General features: G+C 45.2%; 1 protein-coding gene across 1 annotated transcript in view; it reads left to right on the forward strand.

Moving 5' to 3' along the window:
• LOC144752948 (butyrophilin subfamily 1 member A1-like) overlaps positions 1-21,885 on the forward strand; it is a 450,376-nt gene that overhangs the window by 45,424 nt on the left and 383,067 nt on the right. The window contains exons 3-4 of the mRNA XM_078640758.1: positions 8,291-8,569; positions 17,226-17,348. Coding sequence (XP_078496884.1) covers positions 8,291-8,569; positions 17,226-17,348 — 402 coding nt within the window. The remainder of the gene's footprint in view (positions 1-8,290; positions 8,570-17,225; positions 17,349-21,885) is intronic.

Consider the following 21,885-nt stretch of genomic DNA (forward strand, 5'->3'; position numbering starts at 1 on the left):
ACAAACCCTTACTTTGCCTCCTCCATAAACTATGTGTCACCAACACTGTATGAGAACAAGTAAACTACTCAAAAGAAGAGGGTCCAGTGCAGTAAATGTATGGAGAACTAAGTGGTAGCACATGTTCATGGAATGTAAGAGGTCTCACATATGACACTACACTTACAACATCAGTTAATCCATGTGTGGCACCGAGATTCAAATTGTACAAAAGATACCATCAGTGCAGTATCACTATGATCCAGCAATGCAAGTAAGACATTGGACCAGAATGAGTTGACCTGTCATTAGGCATACAGTGACCAGCACTTTGTTTGTCTTAACTAATATGTCTTGTGTGTGCCATTGGCCATTGCCACGGTGATCTTCCCTGACAGTAACACTTAATAATTCCCTTCACACTTACCCCTCAACTACCCATCGACCACCTTCCCAGCTCTACACCTGGGACAATCTCTGCTACAGGTGCCAATGTACTCCTATGAGTTCCGTGCTACACAATGCTACACCCTGGTGTGTATCTCCAAATCTCTGAGCTCAGGTCAAGGTTGTCTTATCTAACGCAGAACTCAACGCAATTGCTAAATACATGTATCACAGACCACCCCAAGAGAAGTCCAACAGCATGGCCATGTGCAGGAAAAGAGGGGATAGCCTAATCTACTACCAGTCCTCCCTGGAAAAGATATAATTTCTCCTGTATCCGACTGCACAGACTGCATAATTCAGCAAAAGGAAATTCTCCATAAACCAATGACACATATAACCCCAAAGTGTGTGCATCGAGACAAACCCTTACATCAGATGTATGTCCTCTTAGGACTGCGCATGCAGTCATACCGAAACGTATGTCTGATGTAGGGGTTTGCAGAAGAGACCACGGTGAGGACGAGTAGGTCAGCCCAGAGATGCCACAATAGAGGTAAATGTCTTTTTTAACCTCTTCTATGCTCATGACAAGGTCAGCTCGTCATGCAGTACACTGGAGCTGTGCTAATGACGAGCTGACCTTGTCATGAACAATGGGATTATCAATCAATCAGCACAGGACGGGAAAAGCCATTGCAGCCAAGGTGTTAAATCTTTTAAACAAAATATTTATTATGGGGGGTGGAGGCGCATAGTGGCACTACACCGTCTCTGCCCGGACTTGAAATCTGCCAACACATTCCACAGGTGACATCCCCAGGTACAATCCTGACAAGTGACTGCTCAAAGATAGGGGGCCATACCACAGTTGTGCACACAAAACCAGAAAATAAACAAGACTCCTTATTGAACAGTACCAAATACACACCCATCGGAATGCATTTAAATACACAGACTTTTTACGCACAATGTCCTGCAAAATCATCATAACAGAAATGTGCACTTGTCTGTAGAAAGAGCCAATACAAGCCAAAGGCTGCATCCCTCCCCAACAACTTCATAACATATGCACATCCTAGCACATCCCACAGCAATCTAATCTTAACATCAGGGGGCCTCACACTTATCAAGGACAGTGCATCAGCCACGGACAGCAGTGCATGCACAGTAGGCAGTGTGGGAACACCACTAAATTCAGGGACAGACATATCTGAATTCACCACCTTCAACAAGAACATTACAAATCATCACAGCACATAGATCACTTCCCACACAGGCTGGATGGCAGTGCCTCAGCAAACATCTACACACTTTTGCTATCACCTACTGCTACACAACTCAGGCAAACACATGTGCATGGGACAAGAGGACTGTGCCGTTAAATCATCTGTACAATACAGGATTACCCATGACTGCAATTAAGTAGACTCCAAATAGCACGTATCATATTGGGATTCCGTGCTGAGGGGCACAATGGTTTTGGACACAAATCATTCTCCTAAAGTGTAGTTTCACACTATGGATTGGTGGGTAGGGTCAAACACTGGCCTGACATGGAGTGGAATATTGCTGAGTGAAGTGGTGTATACAGGAATATTGTACAGGTGAGAAGTGTACAGAGCAAAAGGAATAGTGGAGTATCTCTCATTGTTTAGGCCTCAAATGTTCTTCTTGCGACTGTATTGTCATGCAGGGGTCACAGGTACACTGTAACAGCACACAGTAGAGTTACAGCGATTGGATTTGTGTACAGGACTAGTATGTATTTGCATACCATCTAGTGGGGTAGATAGCGTGTAATGTGACATCAATGTATGGCAAAAGTCACATATATGTTTGACAGAGTCAGTCAGCACTGTGAGAACAAAGTAAGCAAGAGCTATGTCTGATCCCAAAACTCCCACCACACACATTGGAGTAACACACTCTGCATACTCACAAATGATGTGGCCCACAAGTAGGTGCACCCTAGGACTGTGAGGTCACACTGACACACTGCACATTGCTCTGGCAACAACTTCAACATGTGCATACAACCTCCTGCATGTGTCTGAGCATGTAAACAAACAGGCACTCATTAACTGGATCGTACATGTGTGAAAGGGTCATGCTCAAGGGCATATACACAATAATACTTCAGCATTTGACATGCCAATCACAATGAATGAGTAGTCAAGTGCACACATGTAAATGTACCCATGTGACTGTGAAGCCATGCCTTTCCAAGATAATTCTCACACCTACACTGGTGCTTACAAGATAGATCCCTCGCATATGATGCACCCTGTCCACCTCTCAAGTCATCGTGTAAATCTAAATAGCTGTTGTTGATGTCTAGGATCCAAATATGACATGTGTATAAAAGTAGAGCCCCGAAATATTAATGACGAGGACGAGAGTAGACCATCACAGATAAGCATCATGGCCCCAATAACCCTCTGACTCAATAAGCACATTTGTCGCTGTAACCTCCGGGAACACCTGCAACAGCAAATCAAGTACATGCTACTGTGAATGTTGCATTCAGAGCATGGAACAGGTGATCATATACACATACATTGTTCTGCATCATTAGCAAGGCCAGTGACAAAGCCCTGAAACAAAAATATATCTTTAATATATCAACTCTGTATCTGTAAGAAAAGTACCAAACATAAAGGCCAATGGCCAGTCCAAAATAGAGTCCTCACTTGTGTGCATGAAAACTTGCACTACTAACTTGCAACGCAGTCCACTGCCATGGAAATCTCCCAAGGATAGGGGCATCAAATGGGCAGTTCAGGCACCGCTCAGGGAGGAATGGGGTGGGAAGGGGGAGTCTGGTTTAAAATTGTGGAGAACTGGAACTGGGAGGGGAATGACTATCTGGAGTAGTGGGAGGACTAGACATGGGAGGGGGAGAACTGGCTGACTCAGTGGGATCTCTGGAGATGGGAGGGTGAGGGCTGGCTGGACCAGGTGGGGTCATGGCACGGGGAGATGAAAAAGTGCTGAGGGAAGGCTCAGTGGATCATGATGCTTGTGGAGTGCTGGGTTTCACTTGTTTGGGTATCTAATATCCACAAAGCATCTTGGGCCAAGGGAGAAGTGAGGTGGCCACAACAGCTTCCTTCTTCCCAGATAGTGGTGCAGGTGGTGCTTCTTTCAAGGGAGATTTCCCAGATCTGGTGGTACACCCTGGGTGGGGGGCTTTTCCGCTGCCTCCCCTGTTGTGGTTGCAGGTGGCCATACTTTTCAGGGGGGTGGGTGGGAGTGGAAGCTTTGGTCAACCCAGCCCTCTTAACTCGGCGGGCAGTTGTGGCAGGCACGAGGTCCAAGGCAGCCAGGGTAAGTGTTTGGGAGGCTTTGGGATGAGGTGTGGGGATGGGAGAGTTCTTGGGGGGTGAGAAATCTGTGGCATGCAATGTTGATGCATGTTTTTTGGCTTTATGTTTCGGAGTGTCCTGTGATGGTCTTGTTGTTGTGATGTCATGTATGCTTTTTGTATGCTTTGAGATGGTGTGTTGTGTCTGTGTCGCTTTGAGTGATGTTGTTGAGTGCTGCATGAGAATGACTTGGTGCCTGTGTGCTCTGGTGTGTGTGTGTGCTCTGGTTAGGTGGGGGCACTGGGAGGGTGGTGGTGGAAGGTACAGGAGCTGGTCTGGAAGGTTGGTACTGCTGAATGGCTGCCTTCACTGTGGAGGTAAAAGACTGGACAGTTATGTGCAGGTCACCCATATCTGAATGAACACCCTCCGGGAACGCAACAACCTGTGACAACTTGTTGCCATGATCCTGGAGGGCATTCAGGAGAGCAGACTGACCCACCGACCGGTGTCGCACGATGGCCTTCACACTTAGGGCAGTAGGGGAGACAGCGGCAGGGGCAGCAGTGCCTGGGGGAAAGGAGACTCTGTCTTCATAGATTTGTGTGCCCAGATACCTGTTTGGGGAGCAGCAGGGAGGGTGGACACAGGTTTGGGTGTGGCAGACGAAGTAGCAGATGTCAAACTTCCTGTGTCCGCCAACACCGTGGAGTCACTGCAGGAGTGCGAAGATGTTGAGCTAGGTGTTTCCTGCCCGGACTCCTCCAGGGAACTCCTGTCCCCCTCTGAGTCGCTTGTCCCCTCAGTTTTCCAGTTCTCCCAGGGACCACTAATGCCAGCTGCTTCCCCAGCGGTGTTGGTCCCCTCTCCTTCCCTGCCCTCGATAGATGTTGTAAGAGACCGAGACCTAGGTTCAGTAAATTGGCCTCTCACAAAGATGATATGAAATACAAACAGAATTAATTTGAATTAAGACCCAAAACTTACTTGTACATGTACTGGATGCATAACCCAATCTTTTGCATGATCACATAATGTAGGAACTGGACTAAGATCACTGAGGAACACCTCAACACCGTTCTCCTCCACGACACCCCCATCCCCACGACCGACGAGAACTTCGCAGCCATAGAACTTCACCGCTGCATCGCCAGCTACACCGACAAGCTTGCACCCCTCCGCCACTCTGACAAACAACACCCCCTGAAGGCTGCCTGGATCACCACCGACCTCCAAGAAGCCAGGCACTCCTGCATATGCCTCAAGAAAACCTGGCGAAACCAGAAAATCACAGAAAACCTGAACACCCCAGGAACGCTCTGGAGGAAAACCACCAGCACACTAGAGACACCATGCGGACTTTCATCAAAAACAAAATCCACACCAACGCAACCAAAGCCAAAAAACTTGTCAACGTCACACAGCAATTCACCAAACCCCCCAGCAAAGCCACGTATGTCAAACCATCCCAGGAACTCTGCAACAAGCTCAGGTCCTACTTCCATCTGAAAAGCAAGTCCCTCTGTGACAATTTCAGCTAACAGACGCCGGACACCACCCCCTTCCCACCGCTGACAACGAGCTGACCGGCAGTACCTGGAGTCTCACCACTCTCAAACACATAACTGCAACCATGTAAAACACACACTCAGGAGCCCCCATGGACCCCTGCCCACCACACATCTACCTTAGGACCGCCGCTGCTATTGCACCCAAACCAGGATGGACCATCAACGCCTCCTTCAATTCCGGCATTTTCGCAGATGACTGGAAGTGGAGGGAAGTCAAGCCCCTCCTCAAGAAACCCACGGCCGACCTGATGGACCTGAAAAACTACCGGCCCATCTCTGTGCTCCCTTCACTGCCAAAGTCACTGAAAGACTCGTAAACACAAAGCTGACCACCTTCATTGGAGAGAACTCCATCCCAGACTCCTCCCAGTCCAGATGCTGCAGCACCCACAGCACCGAGACCACCATCCTCGCCGCCACCGATGACATCCACATGCTACACGACCAGGGACACACCACAACCCTTATCCTACTAGCCTTTGACACTGTCTCACATTGCATGCTCGCAGCCAGAGGCTGGGATACAAGGAACCGCCCTCAACTGGATCCAATCCCTTCTCTCCCGCAGAACCCAGAGGATCAGACTCCCTCCCTTCCTCTCCGAACCCACAGAGATCAACAGTGGGGTACACCAAGTATCGCTCAGCCCCACGCTCTTCAACATCTACATGGCCCCCCTCGCTGCCATCATCAGACAGCATGGGCTCAGCATAGTATCATATGCCGATGACACCCAACTCATCCTCTCCCTCACGAAGAACACCGAAGACACCAGAATCTGCTTCCAGGAAGGAATGAAGGATGTCACAGCCTGGATGAAGGCTGCGACTCGCCACGCCTACAAATCCCTCCACAACATCAGACCCAAGTACCTCAACAAAAGAGTCTCCTTCCATGTACCCAAAAGGAACCTCTGCTCCGCCGATCTAGCCCTGGCAGAGACCCCCTGCATCCACAGAAATGGAGCATGCGGAAGCCTTCTCTTATATCGCAGCCAGGACCTGGAGAAGCCCTCAGTTAACATCAGGCGCTCCCTGATCCTGCACACCTTCAGGAAGAACCTCAAGACCTAGCTCTTCGACTGAACCGGAGCTGCTCTCCCCCTCCACCCCCAGTGCCTTGAGACCCTCATGGGTGAGTAGCGTGCTTTATAAACCCCTGATTGAATGATTGATTGATTGATGTATTGATACATGTTTTTTAGATGTTGATGCTCCAGATGCGTTGACACTGCCAAATTGCTGTGCATGTGTCAATATTTCAACATCACATCCTATTGTGTGTATACACACCTACATGTCTTTAGTTAAGAGAGCCTTAAATCCAATTCTGTTTTGTTTCTCCCACTTGAAGTTTGAGTTCACAAAACACCACAATTAAAAACTGAAACATGACAATTGACCTTATATCCTTACATCCAACTATGTTGGTACTGCAGCACAACTACTGCTGAACATTGATAACCGATTTATAGATGCATCAGTGGCATGGAAGTGCACACCACACATATCTCAATGCACCCTAACATGATGCTAACTGCTGTTCACTGCCAGTTGATGTATTGAGACTTACACCTCTGTGTATTTTACATGGACACATTTTTAGGGATAAACTGCTACGAAGCACCATGTACTAATGTTGACAAAAAGACAATGCACATTAGCATGGCTAGGGCAATGTGACCTAAGGGCCTTGCATGTTGGGACATTTCACATATCAACAATATTTCAATCTCAGGGCAAGCTGTAATGATCTAAGGCATCAGAGTGCCTTTTGCAGATGAAGCTTTGAGTTGCGTCCATAAGGACAGGCAATAAAAAAAATACAATTCAAGTGGGGAGGACTATACGCAGTCAACTAACGCACAACAGGTATTTCAGCACCACTTCATTTGATATCACCACTCCTATTTGAAAATGTACACCAACCGTGATATGAGTACGTCTTTAAGTACTTAGGGGGTCATAACGCTGCCTATCAGGAAGCGGATCCAGTTTAAATCCCTGACTCTGATGCATAAAGCCCTATATGGATCAGGGGCTGGATATCTGCGGTGGAGACTGGCTTTCTATCGTCCAGTCCGCTCCCTGCGTTCGGAATCCCTCTTTAAAGCGGTGGTCCCGCGGGTGAGGAAGGCCCGCGTGGGAGGGCGTTCTTTCAGCTGCAGAGCCCCCCAGCTGTGGAATTTGCTTCCTCTTTCGCTCCGCAGCACTGCCAATTTGCTCCAGTTCAGGAAGAGCCTCAAGACCTGGCTTTTTAATCTTTAGTCTGTTTTCATTGTCTATTGCTCTTATTGTTTTCCTCTGGTGCTTCTTTCCTCATTTTAGCTGTGTTGTGTTATTTTTACTCCGAGTTGCAGGTGGAAAGCGCCGGGACACTCATATCGAGTAGCCGTGCGCTATATAAAAGTTACATAACATTACATAACATAACGATGGCGGTGAACCATCCTGAGGCCATTTTCTGCCCGGTATATTATGATGGCGGGCAGTACCAGGGCAGTCGGATCCTCCTACCACCAAGTATCTGACAGCCGGACGGTCCTCGGGATGCCCTCGTATTCTCCTAGAGCCCTTGGGATTACAACAGTCCATCCCGCCAGCCTTTCCATGGCCGTTCACCCGCCATGAAAAGGCTGGCGGAGATGGACTTTGGGGGCCCAAAGGGGGGCCCCCTTTCACTCAGGCACTTTAGTTTTGGGGTTGGGGACATCTAAGGTGCCCCCTACATTTTCCTGCACCATGTGGCAGGCACCGCATGGTCCCTACCACGTAGTGCATGAAAATGTAAAAAGTGAATTTTTTACACTGTGGCGGGTGCTGCATCCAGCAGCACCCGCCGCAATGTAATCTATGGCGAGTGTGGCTGCTCTGGTGGCGGCCGCATTGTAATACACCCTGTGGAACCGCCGCCTTGTAGGCGGGTAGTCCCACTGTGGGAGACGATGGGTCCGCCTTCTTAATCAGACCCTAAGTCTCAACCATCTGCCATTCACTGCAGTAAGTTCACACCTAACCTTCACCATGCCTATTGATTCATTTCCAGGTATGGGCTCCAAGCTGCAAATCTATCTGGATGACTTACAAAATGGAGCAATCCCAATAGTGTGTGAATCTACGGGCTGGTATCCTGAGCCAGAAGCACAGTGGAAAGATGAAAACGGGAATAATATATCCTCATCCACGGAAGTGAAGGCTATGGATGGCAGCCTCCTGTTTCACGTTAAGGTGACTTATATTTTCAATGGTCATCCCAGCAGTGTGTCCTGCTGCATTAGAAACACCATGCTGAATCAGTGGAAGCAGTCAACAGTCCATATCACTGGTGAGTAGCTGACCAAATTGCATCTGAAAGTACAATTTGTGAAAAGTTACGTACCTTATTGATGTAGGAGTAGTATAACTATGACTTTTAAACCTGAAACATTTTATTAGAGCAACAATGATAATATAGAGGACTTTATTATGCATCAGGCGGGGACCGAGGGAGTTTCTGAAGTAAAATGAGATCGCTTTTTACCTCATTTTATGTCTTTTAAAATGAATTTGATTTGTACTTGACCTTAACGCTGTCCATAATCATTCGCTCTTCTTCTATATTGGGAGGAGGAAGCAGCTAAAATAAGATGTTGCTTCTTTGCACATAGTCCCGCATTCCAGCCATGTTCCTACTTCAGAATATCTAGAGCCGCCATTTTTGTTAGTGCACTGTCTAACGGCCCGGGCCAGATGCATTGAAGGAAGGATGCAGCATGAACCCGCCAAAGGCAAGCCCGTCTGGGCCCGTCAGTGTCCAGTGCCAGCCACCAGGCCCGAATGGACTCCGAAGGTAAATGGAATCACTCTGATAGTTTACTTCAATTACACAGGCTACCCCTACACAAACCTATGTACCTTTAGCTCTAAACTCTCCAGTCTTTACCAAAGCTATGTTTACTCAATGCAGCTTTCAAACGAACTCAAGGGACCTCTGCAAAGATTTTGGGGCCATATTATTAAGAACAGTGATAACATTATCGCTGCTTTAGCGGCAGGAAACTGCTGCTAAAGCGGCGATAGGGGCCTTGATAATATGCCTATGTGAATTTCCATAGAAGCCCAGGTTCTCGTGAGTCAAAAATTCACCTTTCAATCTCCTCTGCGATCGAAACCCAGGCACAAATGTTTGCTAAATAGTGACATCCCATGCGTACAGAAAACGTGGGCATAAAATTCCACGGTATTAAATGGGGTCTACGAATTCTTCCAACCAGAGATACGCACAGGCTACGTTTAAAATGATATCACTAGCACGACTGCTAAATATGTGGCAAACCGGGTTAGAATCTCGGCAATAACACTCAACAACCTGTGATTCTGGACAAATCACTTAATCTTCCCATGCCTGACAAAAATGAATGTATCCTTATGTAAGTAACTGGTGCTCATATAAAGCGCTCTGATACCCGATAGCTTTGGGTCAAGTGACAAAAAGCGAACAGACACATACAATACGCAGAAAACACAATTAGAACATTACTTACAGTTAGATCATGCACTAGAAATACACCAAGATAGCTCAAAGACCTTCCAAGAGGAATGCATTTTGATGGCTAGGCTAGACAGCAAATGGATCTCCAGATCTCTTCAATGCTAGTAATCAACACTCCAGACCCCAAGTCGGCAATCAAGAAACAATGGGAGGAGGATGCAGGTGTGCTGGAGCAGAGTGACTGGGTAGAGACCAAAATGGCTCACTGTGTCCATATGAGGGTCACTTGATACAAACTAAATACTAAAATAGGGTATACTACAGCCCCACCAGACTGAGCATGATGAGACCGGGTCTAGATCCATGCTCTTTGCGCTATGGGGGGGACCAGGGAACTTTTTTCCATATATATGGAATTGCCCCATTATACAACGATACTGGAACCGAATATGCGATACCTCATCACAGGTTGTCAACAGGCACATAGTACCAGAACCCAGAATGGTATTGCTATGTTTGATGGATGAAAGAAGAGGCAAAAGGCAAGCCAGGTAGCCAAGCACTTTCTCATAGGCAAGGGAGACAAAGCACAGCATTAAAAATCCCCATAAGCCTGTCTTTGACTGAGTGGACTCATGGAATGGCTATTGTGCCAAGGCAGAACAATTTGCGTATAACTCAAGAGGTTGTCCAGAGAAGCATGTTAAAGTCTGGGGACATGGGCTTAATCACTCTAAAACTGCTAATGAGTAACATTTATGGTACGGGTACAATATACAAATGTGTCACATGTTGGGCAGATGCTACCTGTATCCTCTGTCATTTGTCAATTCTTTCAAGTATCAATGGTTGCTGATGCGCATTTAAAGTAAAAAAATAATCAATAAAATATCTTATAAAAACAATAACTAGGCAGAGATCCCAGTATAAAGTAGCAAGTAGGTGCTCGCCAAATGCTTGTCCAATCAGCAGCAGAGCCCTATCACGTAAAGCACCGACTCTGACCCCTTGAAAAGTCAGCTCGGGAGGGTGGACCACCTGAGTGGGACACCTAACTCGAAGTCAATATCAGTGGCGGCTCTAGGTCCTTTTCTGATAGGGTATGTGCCATACACGGCAGACTTAAATATCTTCGGGAGCCCTATCATCAGTACATACTATTCAGAGCTATATTTATTGAGCAAAAAAACACATCTTTATGGAGGTACCTCCAGGCTGAGTCTAGTGGCTCATTATTCTACAGCAATACCATGTCCATACGGTATGCAGTAGGTAAGATGCAGGCTGTCTACATCTAGGACATTCCCCTGTCTACGCTAAGTAGAGTTAATAAGTCTACATGGGGTTATATATCAACAATGAAGAATAATAAACTGTATGAGACAAAACCTAGCATTACTAGACGCCTTTTTATGGTATCCCAGTATCCTGTCCCCCTTAGGTTCTGTAAATGGGTTGCCAACGCCATGCTCTCATTTAGCTTGTATTGTCAAGGGAGGATATGTCCTATTTCACACCATCACCTTGTACCATAAATCTAAGTAATTCTTCTATGGTGTTAATGGTTTGATTCTGGAGATCAACTAGGAAACCTGTCCAGCACCTACGCGCTTTCAATTTAGCAAAGGTCAATAAATGGCCTGGTGCAACCATATATTTTTTTGTCTGGCCTCCTCAATTGTCTTGAACGTTCCTCCCTCATATAGTTCCTCCATCTCCCTGCAGCCCCCCTCCAACCATCCCGTCCTCTAGACTATCAATTTAAAATTAAACTAAGATCCCGAAAAGCCAGGTACCTACAGATCACTATATCAGATACCTCTCACCACATATATACAGAAGTGGTTCCAGGCCTGAGACATCTGTGCCTCAAGGTCTCCTGTGTACAGAGTCATGAGGATGTTATTGTGGTGGCAGTGAGGGCAGTTTCCACGGTGTGGTTGTATCTGAAATTAGACTGAGGGGTGTTGAGGAGTTGGTGGTTATTGAGGTATTCAGTGAGGCATCTGTTTATGATATTCTCTAACACCTTGTCCGGGAATGGTAGCAGGGAGACTGGCCTGCAATTGGCGAGTGTTGAAGGGTCTGGAGATGGTTTCTTCAGCAGTGGGAGGACAGTTTAGTGCTTCCTAGCAACTGGGAAGATCGTGGAAGAGGTGGAGACATTCAGAACGGGTGTGAGCATGGCACTGATGGGTTTCAGTTCTTTCGAGTAGGTGTGGTGGGGCAGGGGTCTGATGGGACCCTATGTGGATGGACTTCATGGTGGTAGCGGTTTCTTATGGGGTTATGATGGGCCATGAGGTTAGCATTGGTTTTATCAATAAGATCGGGAGGTGTTGGCTAGGTCTTTTGGGTCCAGTGGCGTGTTGAAGTTTCTGTAAATGCCAGTTATTTTGTTGCTGAAGAATTGAGAGAGCTTGTTGCAGATTGCCTTGAAGTGGTGATCGAGTTGGAGGAGGCCGCTGGTGAATTAAAATCCTTCACAATGGTTAAGATTTCTTTGATTCTGTTGGTGCTGGCTTTGATGTGCTCCACCAGAGCAGTGGATGTGATGGTCTGGACCATTTGGTGGCAGCATCCCAGAGCAGATTTGAATGTGCTCCAACCTGTATGGACTTGGCTCATCGTCCATTGTTGTCCAGCTGTTTGTAGGGGGGATTCATCAGTCTGAATTTCTCTGTATACCAACTGTTGTTTGACAGGGGCAAGAGGTGATCCAATTGTTGACCGTCTTGACGGCTTTGAGAAGGCTGTTGCTATGTTCAGATGATAATGTTCTAATTTCTGCAGACTGCGGTACAAAAGGGGGTGGTGATGGACGGAGCGTCTGAATCAATCAAACACTCACACCCAGTTAAAAGATCAGTGTTTAATCCATCACCGTTCTTTAGCCCACACTGCCACCCCAGTTCAGACATGGCTATATGCAAATCAGTCTAACTCTGTGCCTCATGGGAACAGTTCAGCCCGAACTGCCAAGCCATGCCTTCCCTGGACCGGAAACAAGCTTCCAAGGACCGGTTTCTGGCATTCCCGCCGTCTTCAGCCTGGCTTGATTGAATCCAGTGGCAAAGTGAGCAATGGACTCACGTCTGAGCATACCCTGCCACACTTATGGCGGCCAAAAGCAGTACAAAAGGGGGTGGTGATGGACGGAGCATCTGAATCAATCAAACACTCACACCAAGTCAAAAGATCTGGGTTTAATCCATCACCGTTCTTTAACCCTCTCTGCTACCCCAGTTCAGACATGGCTATATGCAAATCAGTGTGACCCTGTGCCTCATGGGAACAGTCCAGCCCGAACTGCCAAGCCATGTCTTCCCTGGACCGGAAACAAGCTTCCGAGGACCGGTTTCTGGCATTCCAGCCGTCTTGAGCCCGGCTTGCTTGAATCCAGTGGCAAAGTGAGCAAGGGACTCACGTCTGAGCATACCCTGCCACACTTATGGCGGCCAAAAGCGGTACAAAAGGGGGTGGTGATGGACAGAGCATCTGAATCAATCAAACACTCACACCCAGTCAAAAGATCTGGGTTTAATCCATCACCGTTCTTTAGCCCTCTCTGCCACCCCAGTTCAGACATGGCTATATGCAAATCAGTCTGACCTTGTGCCTCATGGGAACAGTCCAGCCCGAACTGCCAAGCCATGCCTTCCCTGGACCGGAAACAAGCTTCCGAGGACCGGTTTCTGGCATTCCAGCCATCTTCAGCGCGGCTTGCTTGAATCCAGTGGCAAAGTGAGCAAGGGACTCACGTCTGAGCATACCCTGCCACACTTATGGCGGCCAAAAGCGGTACAAAAGGGGGTGGTGATGGACGGAGCATCTGAATCAATCAAACACTCACACCCAGTCAAAAGATCCGGGTTTAATCCATCACCGTTATTTAGACCACTCAGCCACCCCAGTTCAGACATGGCTATATGCAAATCAGTCTGACCCTGTGCCTCATGGGAACAGTCCACCCCGAAATGCCAAGCCATGCCTTCCCTGGACCGGAAACAAGCTACCGAGGACCGGTTTCTGGCATTCCAGCCGTCGTCAGCCCGGCTTGCTTGAATCCAGTGGCAAAGTGAGCAAGGGACTCACGTCTGAGCATACCCTGCCACACTTATGGCGGCCAAAAGCGGTACAAAAGGGGGTGGTGATGGACGGAGCATCTGAATCAATCAAACACTCACACCCAGTCAAAAGATCTGGGTTTAATCCATCACCGTTCTTTAGCCCACTCTGCCACCCTAGTTCAGAGATGGCTATATGCAAATCAGTCTGACCCTGTGCCTCATGGGAACAGTCCAGCCCGAACTGCCAAGCCATGCCTTCCCTGGACCGGAAACAAGCTTCCGAGGACCGGTTTCATTCTGGTCTGGTGGTGGTGCATGTGTATTGGACCAGGACAGGATTGCGGAACTTGATGAGCGCAGTCTGGACAGGAGACTGTTGTTGGTTCAGTAACTCTGACGTTGTTGAAGGTGGTGAAAATAGGGGCCAGGAGATGTCCGGTGACGTAAGTAGGTCCCTTTACATGTTGGGTGAGGCCCAGGCTGCCAAGGTCTTCAGCGAGTGCTTTTGTGTTGGGGTTGTTGTGGTCATCCAGAAGTTTAGGTATGTTAGTAGGATGTAATTGCTAGCGTCGAGGGAGAGTGGTGCAATGATGTCCGTGATGGAGTCAGTGAAGTTGGTGTGTAGTCCAGCTGGTCTGTACATGAGAATAAAGCTTAGGGTGAAGTTGGCTGTGATGTGGATTTTGAACAACAGTTATTTCATGATGGAGGATGGCGTGTCTATGGAGGTGGTACAACTAATGGTGCTCTTTGGATGATGGCCATTCCGTGTCATTTTTCTTGCCTGGGGGTCTTGTACACGGAGAAGGGTGGCTGTGTTTATGTCAGGTGTGGATTCAGGGCTCAGTCAGGTTTCCATGAGGATAAGTAGGTATGGGTGTTGTCCTTCTTCCTAGATCTCTCTAGCATGTTTGTGATTAATTGTTTGTTGAGGAGAATGCGTACAAGTGAGGAGTGTTGTGTAAGTGTTAGTGCAAGTGCGAGAGTGTGTGGTGTTGGATGCTGTTGGTGCAGATAAAATGAGAGTTGGGTGTGGGTAAGTGCATGAAAACATGCAGGAAACACATGAAAATCTTCTGTGGTATTGTGTGGTACAGTGAGGCAGCAGTGTGTAGAGGGAGGGTTGTTCAAGGTTGAATGCACAGAGAGTCACAAAAGGGTAGTGGCAAGAGATGGGAAGTGCTGTCCAAGTACAGATGGGTGCAGACAGGGTTGTCTTTGGTGCTGCAACCGCCATTAAGTAGTTCTGGGAGAAGGGAGGAGAGATGTCACTTCCTGTACTGATGGATGATGGGAAATCCAATGATTTCACCTCTTGTGCAGATGGATTATGGGAAATCCAGTGATGTCACTTCCTGTGTAGATGGATATAGTCCCATTCAACCCTATCAAAGGCCTTCTCAAGGTTAAGTGAGGCAACAGCATAGTGTCTCTTGTCCGAATGCAGATAATGTTGCACCTGTGCCAAGCAGCAAAGATTGCAATTCCCTGTGGAGTAAAACCTGCACTATCCTCTTTACCCAACAGGTGCATAACCCCCACTAATTTGGCGTCCACATTGATAATAGGTAAAGGGTGGAAGGAGCCCAGTGTTTCAGTATTGTTTTTATGTTCTTATATTTGTCAGGACTGAAGGCAAATTGCTGCTGATGAAATGGAGGAATTGGAAGAACTTGATATACCCTTGACCTACATTTGTATTGGTATCTTATGGTCTATTATGGATGACAATGTTCACAAGGTAATCTCTCAGGTCTTGGTGCCCGTACAACAGAGATTTGTCCTTCTTTTGGAGAGGTTCCAACCCGTGTGACCAAGCTTAGTGATTCACTTTGCCTGGCATGGTGAGTTTTCCAGGTGGGTTCACCAGAGTAGGGCCAGGCTACGTTGCAGATTTCTATATAAGTCTCTATGCACAGGAAGGAGTAAAAACTCTGGGATGGATGGGGCCATTGATGCATGTGGTCAGGAAAATGGGGAAATTATTTACACCCATTAATACTCATGTGTAAGGAAACAACTCTTTTCGCATGATCACCCCCAAAGTTTTGGACTGATGATGCTGTTGGTTTGGTTGACACTGAGAGTGCACTGAGTCCTGCCAACCAGACCAAAATGGCGGTACCTAAGCCCTTAAAACAAACATGCCTGATAGGCTTACCCACAATATAATGAGTTAACTAACTGATAAGTACCTGTAAGTTAGTGTTCCTTGCGGACTGTAGCACTTATTGTGCCACTACAAGTGTGACAAACTAATTCCCAGTTCCCAGCCTGCCACTGCAGGTTGGCTGAGCAGTTTATCAATCACTAACTCAACAGTGCCATTTACAGTAATAGCAAAGCCCAAATCTACCTGTTTAATATATATGAGCTACCCCAAGTCACACCTAGCAAGTTGGAAGGCAAGGTGCAGTTTATTAGAAACAGCAGAACGTGTTTTTTACATGTTCTCTCAGTAAAAACTATAAACTGCAGTTTTTAACGTGAGCATAACTAGTAGCCCCATTGGTGAGTGCAAGGTTACATGCTGAGAACTCAACAGTGCTAACTTCTGAATGGGTCTACTAAAAATGATACTTCAAGGTATCAAAAGAATCATGACATTAATTCCGACTTAATGTTTAAGTCTAATTTAATGTATCTTTTCTGTAAAAGGCAACTTTAGAAAGGTGCCACTCTGTTGTCCAAGGTTCCAGTAGCCGTTTATGGTTGCTGGCCTCAGGACATATTTCTAACTTCCTGGGAGCAGAGTACATGACTCCCACGAAGGAACAAGGGCCTGCCATGAAAAGAGGTTGAATCTCTTCTTGGTAGGTAAGCCAAATTGGGTCTTAGCCTAAAAGGTGAGCTTCAGAGAAAAATCAATCTTTGAAGAGCAGAGAGTGTACACACATGGAAGGCGCTGCTCTTTCGTCGTAGTAGACAAGTTGGCAACAGGGACAAAGAAGGGAAAACAGTTGCCTAACTGATTTTTCCGTGGGCATGTAGTTCTCAGGTAGTCACACCTCTAGGGTGGGCTACCAAGCTCCACACATCGAGAAGGGTCCCTCCATCCTGGGAGGGGGGCAGAATATTGAATCATGTTATTGCTACATGCCCCACATTGCAGGAAGATTTAACCAGGAGGGAGAGACCCAAATAACCAATTGGCTTGTGACTGCTCCATCTCCTGAGGGCACTTTCTGGGCATAAATGTGGCACCTCCGTCATGCAGACCTCAAATCACATCTAGGCTGGAAAGAGCACTGGACAGAGTTCAGTGGTCGAATATCGACCATTTGCATCGAATACTATCAGTAGTTAGCTCACCAGTATGATGTAAAGATTAATATTATTATTTTGTTCTCCACTCTTGTAAAAAGATAAACCATTAGCAGTGCTTTAGCTCTACCTTTCGACTGATGAAATAAATGTGATGTCTATTTTGTGTTTTCCAGACAGTTTCTACCAGAACATGTCTTCGTGTGTTTTAAGTCGTCTTCTCATCCCGGCCTTATTTACAGTACTTGGGATTATTTTGATTCCATTGGCTGTTTACGTCTTTAAGAAACAAGAAACAGGTAGGTGCTTGTCAAATAGTGTGAACCCAGACATACAAAATTATATAAGAGATAGTAAAGTGCTGCTTCTGATTTTTGCCTTATCTTTGTTAGTTCTGATATGGAATTTCGTCAAAGGTTGTGAAAGTTAAACATTGAATCAAGACCAAGAAGGAGTGTCTTCCTTTCAATAATAGATCATAGTTGTATCCGTTTTATGTGACATTCACATTTTATTTGAAGATAAGTATATTTAATGTGTAATAACAGTTTCAAAATCAGGCAACCCGGGTTTCGCCCCCTCGGGCTGGTATGCCTGGGGCTTTCTCAAGGCTGTGAAGATCAAAAGACAAAAGGACATTAAAATAGTTGTGAATTTGGATCCATTTTTACAGAATGACCATCACCAAAAGTAAAAGTGAAAGAGCACCCAATGCTCCTTGTGCACCCAAAGGTGAAAGTGAAAGAGTACCCAACTCTCCTTGCGCAGTAAAGAGAGTAGAAATCTCTATATATTAAACAGCAAGTGTAGGGGTTTTCAGAAATGTATTACCTCAGCTATAACCCTGTATGCTAATCAGAGAATTTTGGGAGCTCCAGACCCTGGTAAGACAGACTCCCTTGGGCACTTGACCCTACAAGATAGCCATGACCTTTCATGCTGCCATACAAATCCTCCCTCATATGACAAGGGAGATGGCAGCAACCCTTTTATTCCAATCCATGAAAGGTCTCTTCATCCAAGGGATCTTTTGATCTCCCATGCCAGCTGTCAATCAAGCCAGCCCCCTCCACAGCTATTCGCTAGTCCTCCAGGGTTCTGAATTTCATTCGCTCAATTAGACTCAGAGCTGACGATACCAGCTTTCATAATTTCAGATGCCAACAGTTAGAGGGTCTGTGGCAGCGATTGCTAAATAAACATGCCCTGCCATATTTCCTAGGTTTAATTCTGAAGAGAGGGCAGTGATTTATATGAGACCAGGCCAAAAAGAGGGCACAGAGTCACTCATTAACTAAACCATTTACTGGTTTCATTTTAACAGTTGATGCAGTGCAATAGTCAACAAAGACATACTTTCAGGTGAATGCCTGGCAGGCCATGTAAACAACCTTGACTCCATCAAGCTTATACTCAAAGGCTATGAACTAGTTGAAGGACTAATGGCAATGAGGATATGGTCTCTTCCACCATCAGGCTCAAACATTCATTTCAAAATAAAGCTGAAATCCATTACAGACGATGATTCAGTTTTGGTTCAAACTACCATTGAACCCTGGAACCTGCATGAACCTGCATCGTCTACAGACACTACAGCATCCGCAAACCTAGGAGCTGTCTGAATCAAATCTCAACCATCATTGCCTGATGAAGAGACCTTGGCCAAAAGAGTCCGTTTTCCACCCATCCGATCATTCCAAGATTTGTCATGGCCCACTCCCTGCCACAACCGTCAAATTCCCCTGAAGAAGGATTAGATTTGTCACCTGATCTACAGTTGCTCTCCTGGAATGTTGCACACTTATCCTGTTTGGGTCAAATTTATTAACCAATTTGACCTTATTTTGTTGCAGGAGACCTAGTCTCTAACTTCTATTAATATATATGGTTTTATTAATTATAGTGTTGAAGCATCTACCTGGAGAATGTCTATTGTTTGTGAGGATGTATGTGGGTTGATTATCATTGTATCTAATAGTTCATGTATTCATTTGTTTAACATCTATAATCGATCGGGAAGCTCTCACAAAGAGTCTATAATTCTAGCAAAACTCAATTATTTTTTGTCCCATAAACCATCAAAACTCCCTTTGATCACTGCAGAGGATCTCAACGTAATGTTTGAACCTATCCCCCGCATTAATTTAGTAATGGAACAAGAGGATAGAGTTAGAAATGTTATTAGTTTTTTCTCTCCTATCCCAAAAAGGAAGAAGCACATGGGTCAAAACCACTTTGACTAAACTCAGGAATTAGGTACTACAGAGTTGCCCCAAGGTACTACGGGGAATATGGACCCTCAAATAGTCTTTGCTATGAGTAGATACGTTTCTGCAGCTTGGATGTTAAGGAACAGACATGGGCATTCCCAGTAATTAAACTTCCCAAACTGTATTCTAGAATACTTTTCATAATGAACTGATTTAACATCACATGTATTATTGAGTCATGCACACCCTTTACTATTGAGACCTCAGTAAGAACTTGAACCTAGGCAGGCTGAGCTTTTTTTTCTTAAAAAAAAAAATATTTAATGGAATCAATTTTATAAATGTATTTTCTTTTTCATCCAATGTTGTAATATATGTTGCAATTCATATATTGAGGATTCATACATGTTCTTGGTTATTTTCACTTTGGAGTATATGCGTTGTGCAATACACTGTTTTACCCTTTTTTCTCATGGTTTTAGATCTTGATGCAGTCATATGTATTACTTTGTTGTTCATGCATGTTTTATGGGGTTGGACCCAAAATAAACGTTTGATGAAAACCCCTTGATTTGGTAAATGCATCGTAGCCACGTAAATCGAAATAAAAGACAACACCAGTGCCAGCTTCTCACTGTTATGTAGCTTCTACCAGGATTAACCACACAACATTAACCAGATCGATGCTATGCATTTTCCCCTCCTGTGCTGGGATTTGATCATTCCCATGTTTCATGACGAGCCGGGCTCGTCATGAGCGTGGAAGGGGTTAAACAACAGGTTTACACTTTGACACATATACAAGGTCACATCTACATACATTCCCACTTGTGATCATTCACATGCTGACAACCTGGACCACACAAACAAAGGTTGTAGGTCCAGTAGATTAGGAAGTTCTCATGTGGCACCAGGCAAGAGAAGCATGATGAGAATGCTCTCACCAACGTCTTCCAATTCAACTCCGGTCAATAGACAACCATAATAGACTTTTGATTGCTTTGTAGCAGCCTGAGAGGAAAAGAGGTTAACAACAATTTAAATCTTATGTTACAGTGAGATCCTTCAGACTGCACAATAAAAGTCTGAGGCAGAACGTTTATTATAACCTCAAAGCCAAAGTGATATATGTTTGAATCTTAAGAACTTACTATTAAAATACAAAATTACCAAGCAAAGACCAAAGCGATGGACAATATTGGTCCTTAAAAGCAGAGAGCATATAAGAATCTCTGTACCAGTGATGCAAAGAAAAAGGTATAGTACTTGATAGTATTATGAGTGATCTCAATCCTTATCCTTATACATGGAAAAAATAACCTCTAATATTCCCTACACTAACCTAGGAATTTTGGAAACCATATTAAATCAAAAAAAGCAAGAGAGGTGTCAGCATAAGAACCCCAGTAGAAGTTCAACAAGTGGGAGATCCTGTAAAGCATGAAGCCACACAAATGGAAATGTCAGAAGAGGAGAGGAAGTCTGCACTTCTCCAAGTCTAAAAGTAATCTGATTAGTCCCAAGGTGGGTCACTAATTAAAATGCACAAAAGACACTCAAGAAATATGACCTCATACACATAATAGTACTTCTTCAGTTCCCAGAAATAAACTTGGCGCCTTGCACCTTACTCCCATATTCCGGTCTACACTTCCAAAGTGTCCTTGGGTTCCTCCCTTTGTCTAATAGCACCAGCTGGTAACACTCCCTTGGTTCTTCATTAGAATTATTTGACCATGCCAGGTCTTCCGCACCTCACTATCTTAAAAATACAGTGTGGTTTTCACTCACTAATGAATGACTTTGGTCCGCATCTGCAGAGTACAAAGCAAGCAAAAGAATAACTTTTACATTCATATAAAATGTCTCAACTACAAGCTTAGGGCCCACAGTCATACTAACTTAACACTTCTCTTTAAATGCATTAACATACATATAATCTAATAAATGAAACTTTAATAAGAGAATCTCATTATTTTATACTGTACTCTGTGACACAATAAACTGATACATGTATTAGTAAACAGAAAATGACAACTGATCACACTTTATAAGGAAACATTGACCACACATACAATGAGTTCCCACTAGTCCCTGGCGAATGCACTGCAGTAAATACATTTTAGCGCACCACCTTACAATCTAAACCTATTAAATATTAATATCTGCAAGCCAGACGTTTCTGAAACAGAAAATATTAATATGTACACATATATTTGCCAAAAACACACAATGAATGAACTTTATATATATTTAGTGCCCCATATCTCATTTGTATTAGTTCACCACACGAATACATAAGGGCAATTATAAATATATATGTGGCCTAATCAAATGAAAAAGGGTGGAGTCAAATGATGTTATTCCAATGCATAGCCATGGAATATTGACCATTAACTCAGCAAGCAAATTTTCAGTAAGGCAAATGCAGCATCGGCTTTGAAGAACTGGAACAAACAATAATGAAGGTTATTGTATGTGATCACAGCAAACTTAACACTAGAGCACAAAGTCTTGAGTCACAGCTGCACTCCTGGCACTGTTCGGGGAAGATTTTAATTATAATCGTGCCCCCACGAACAAACGCTGTGTCGGATTACTTAGGGTGGGATAAAGCACAGATCTG

The sequence above is a fragment of the Lissotriton helveticus genome, chromosome 5_1 (genome assembly GCF_964261635.1).
Source record: "Lissotriton helveticus chromosome 5_1, aLisHel1.1, whole genome shotgun sequence".
Taxonomy (NCBI): Eukaryota; Metazoa; Chordata; class Amphibia; order Caudata; family Salamandridae; genus Lissotriton; species Lissotriton helveticus.